A 4,295-nucleotide genomic window follows, 5' to 3' on the forward strand; every position below is an offset into this window, starting at 1 on the left:
AAACCATACATATCCAGCCAAATTTAGCAAACAATTAGACAAATGGCTGTTTACTTGGACAATATAGAACCAATAAAATTAGTCATGATGAGACACATTTACATGGCTAAGTGAACGGATTAGAAGTCATTTCCTTTCTAAGCCAATTTTCTAGTTGTTATGAGACACATTTCACAACCAAGTCTCACAAAAAAGGAACTGTAAGCCAAAGAAAACAGAACGGTTCCCCACTTTCTTCGCTTCCTAAATTTAGAACCACACACCTTTCGATCTTGAAGGTTTGCAACCATTATATAAGAACACACATTTGGTTCCTTCAATGATTCACCCCGAAGCAATATTATGCTACGGGCCTCATAATTTTTACTTGGTTTTATTTGGTATTGGCTTGCTAAGGTCTTTTCTCTCTGAGCTGAATTAATTTCAAGACCTTGGCTAACCTTGCCTTTTAAACCAAGAAAAACCAAAAAAAGAATTTAGATCCCAAGCAAAAACTTCGAAAAAAAAAAATACACACAACAAGGCATTGGAAATTATTATTTAACAATATGGCAAGCAAGGTTACCTTTGTTCTATTGGCTGTTTTTGCCATTATTGTTCCATGCCTTGAGGCTGGTATTGCAGAGTTTGATGATTATCTCAAAGCCCAAGAGGAAATTGCCCGTGAAATTGCTTTTAAGTCCTATGTGCCAAACCCTGAAAATATTACAACCGAGCTCAACATGCACGTTCACATGTAAGTTTTAATACGTTCACACACTCGCTTTCTCTCGCATCCCTTTTTACCCGCTTTCTTTTTCTAGCTCTCTTTTCTCACACCATTACACCACACATCGTATTTATCTGGATGTGGGTGTAATTGACGTGTGAGCAAATTATTTTCTTTAACTTATTAATACATTACATGATTCAAATGCAGTTTTCCTTAATTCTATAACTATTTGACTCTTTATGCAATTATACAATAAATACAAAATGTTTATCATATGAAAAACTTGTTAGATAGAGGAAATTTAGAACACCGAACTCATACAAAATGATGTCCCAAAACAGATTTAGATCTTTTCTTATATATTTAATAATTTAATAACATGTTTAAGAGAAAAGAAACAAATTTTTTTTAAATGATGAAAATCATGATTCTCACAATTATTCCATGATGCAGTGCCATGGAAGAGTACACAAACAGCACAAGGAGGGAACTAAGGCAGAGAGGTGGACGTAGAGGAAGAAAATGCATGGCGACCAACCCAATTGATCGTTGCTGGAGGTGTAGGAAAAATTGGGCCCAAGACCGCCAATTGCTAGCTAAATGTGGCAAGGGTTTCGGAAGAAGGGCAGTCGGAGGACTCGGCGGCCCTATCTATGTAGTCACCGATGATTCTGATAACGACATGGTTAGCCCTAAACCCGGAACCTTGAGATATGCTGTGGTCCAAAAGGGACCACTTTGGATCATTTTTGCACGTAGCATGGTCATTACATTGCAACAAGAGTTGTTGATTTCATCCGACAAGACCATTGATGGTCGTGGCGCCAATGTGCAAATTAGGGGTGGTGCTGGACTCACCATGCAATTCGTCAACAATGTCATCGTCCATGGCATTCGCGTCAAAAATATCAAGGCTAGGAATGGTGGTATGATTAGGGATTCATATAACCACGTTGGAATGAGGACCAGGAGTGATGGTGATGCCATCTCCATTTTCGGCTCATCCAACATTTGGATTGATCATCTTTCCTTGTCCGAATGTGAGGATGGTCTTGTCGACGTTATTCAGGGATCTACCGCAATCACCATCTCAAATTGCCACATGACCAAACACAACGATGTAACTAATTTACATTATTCCTCTTACTCTTACTCTTCCTTTCTTACTATTTTTTCTTCCTTATTAGTTAGTAGTATAAAGAAAACTATAGTTCCATTATTCAACACACCCAAACACTACATATACCTTATAGATACCTCTTTTTTTCCCCTCTATATCACTTTTCTTATCACATATATCATTTATCACATCAATTACTTCATTTCTCTTCTCTTCTCTGCATGCTTGATGATGTGAAAAATTAATTACAATAGGATCTAAGTTAAATATATGAAAATGATACTCACTATGTTAGCCTCTTTGGAGAAGTGAAATTGTGTAGAAACATTATATGAGCTATTTTATAATGTGATCCTTCTTTAGTGTTAAAATCGATTTACAGAGAAACATTTTAATTTGTGAAATGGAATTTTTCTGTGCTAGGTGATGTTGTTTGGAGCTAGTGACAGCTACTCTGGTGACAAGATCATGCAGATCACAGTGGCGTTCAACCACTTTGGACAGGGTCTGATCCAGAGGATGCCAAGGTGCAGATGGGGTTTCGTCCATGTGTTGAACAATGACTACACCCATTGGCTGATGTACGCGATTGGTGGGAGTTCGGGGCCAACCATTCTGAGCCAGGGCAACAGGTTCATTGCACCTAACAACGATGCTGCCAAGGAGATCACACACAGGGATTACGCAACCCCTGCTGTATGGTCTAAGTGGCAATGGACTTCACAGAATGATCTTTTCATGAATGGTGCCAAGTTTGTTTCTTCTGGATCACCTATTGGAAAGTTGCCATTCAAGAAGGGTTTCATAATGAAACCAAGGCCTGGAATTTTTGCTAATAGGCTTACACGCTTTTCTGGGGCTCTCAATTGCAGGATTGGTAGACCTTGTTAGTGAATTCTATTCATTCATCATTATGTACTTGTAAAGAAAAAAATCAAGGGAAAAAAAAGAATGAATTAGAACACCTCTAATTCCTATTTTTAGTATGGACTGAAATGTTTTAGAGGGAAATGTATAGGGAATGTTCGATATTGTGGCTTTTGGGAGAGAATGAAAAAGGAAAGTTGTTGCTTGGGGTTAAGATGAAAAGAAATAAGATGGGATAGATCCAAATCGTTTTATGAATACATTTTTTGTTTGTGTTTCTCAAAATGTGTTTCTTTTGCGGGGCTGTCTAAATAACCCATGATGAAATTTGGGTTAAATAACCCATAGTCTAGGTGGACCAATCACATTTAAGATAAGTTAGTTAATTTATTTTATATTTTATTTCTTAATTTATTTACGTTAAATATGTTTTTGTCCCTGATTTATACACATAAATATAAAATGGTACCTGAATAAAAAACACATTTATCTTCATCCCGAAAAAATTTCATCCATTAAATTTAGTCCTTCTTCCTTCATAATCATTTTAAAACCCAAAAATTCATATCTTCATCCTGAAAACTCAAAAATTCATTCCAATAATGGGAAAGAATAAGAAATCCTATTTGTATCATATATCTGAATTCAATTAGAGGAATTGAACAAGCAATTGTTAAAAACTATTCGCTTGATTTTCAATTCAATGCCCAGAAATAGCAACCCTGTTGTGCCTTCCTTGTTTCGTTTGGGAATTTCTTGTGAAATTAATTCCTGGATAGAGAAGACAAGGGAGACTCAATGAGAAGACCGGCTTTCATGTTTAACAGTTTAAGCGATAGAGAAGAAGCAGAGAACATAGTAAGCTACCGTGGGCAGGTAAAAAAAAAGTAGCAATATCAACCGTTAGATTTCAACATGTATTCTGCATATGCAATTGTTATGTGAAAAATGCATATGAGGAGATCCAAATCCATAGGTAAACGGCGGTATACAATCCTCAGTTTGTTTTTCCACTTTTTCTGAACTGCATAAATTAGGTTTGAGAAAGCATTTGAATAAAAGGCATTATTGTTTAGGGGTATCCCCTTGTATTCTTTTTAAATTGGATTTTTTATTGTTATGGCTATTGGCCAATGATCAATAAAAGTCAGACATGTGGATAAATTCAGCGTTTTCTTTTACAAAAAAAAAAAAAACTGTAGAAGTATCTTATGCTCGAAACCATGAGAAGATTTGATTTCATATGGATCTACAGGAAGCAAATATGAATTCACCAAACATAAAATCATTTGCCTAATGCATTATTCTATATATATTTCAATTTTGAGAACACAACAACATGAATCCAAGTGAGATGAGAATCTCATGGCTGTGTTTTTTGAATTTTGGGGAAGGACTAAATTTAATGGAAGAAATTTTGAAGGGACCGAAATAGATATGGAAAATAATTTTAAGGACTAAAATATTTGCTTTTTTTTTTCAGGTACCATTTTAGATTCATTTGTATAAGTTAGGGACAAAAACATATTTAATCCTAAATAAATTAATAAATAAAATGTAAAAAATTCAATCAATTTATCTTAAATGTGATTGGTC

At 35.4% G+C, this 4,295-nt stretch overlaps 1 protein-coding gene across 1 annotated transcript; it reads left to right on the forward strand.

Annotated features, from left to right (window-relative positions):
• Window positions 1-313: 313 nt before the first annotated feature.
• LOC130728475 (pectate lyase-like) lies at window positions 314-2,984 on the forward strand. The gene is made up of 3 exons (XM_057579969.1): window positions 314-736; window positions 1,166-1,832; window positions 2,256-2,984. Exons 1-3 carry the CDS (start codon window positions 549-551, stop codon window positions 2,721-2,723), a joined length of 1,323 nt encoding a protein of 440 aa, XP_057435952.1. The 5' UTR covers window positions 314-548; the 3' UTR covers window positions 2,724-2,984.
• The last annotated feature ends 1,311 nt before the right edge of the window (window positions 2,985-4,295 follow it).

This window comes from Lotus japonicus, chromosome 1 (genome assembly GCF_012489685.1).
Source record: "Lotus japonicus ecotype B-129 chromosome 1, LjGifu_v1.2".
Lineage (NCBI taxonomy): Eukaryota > Viridiplantae > Streptophyta > Magnoliopsida > Fabales > Fabaceae > Lotus > Lotus japonicus.

Excerpts from the sequence above, each read along its gene's own strand:
- LOC130728475 (XM_057579969.1), top strand. The coding sequence starts at position 549 with ATGGCAAGCAAGGTTACCTTTGTTCTATTGGCTGTTTTTGCCATTATT. Across the intron at positions 737-1,165 it reads CTCAACATGCACGTTCACAT|TGCCATGGAAGAGTACACAA; the intron begins GTAAGTTTTAAT and ends TCCATGATGCAG. Across the intron at positions 1,833-2,255 it reads ACATGACCAAACACAACGAT|GTGATGTTGTTTGGAGCTAG; the intron begins GTAACTAATTTA and ends TTTCTGTGCTAG.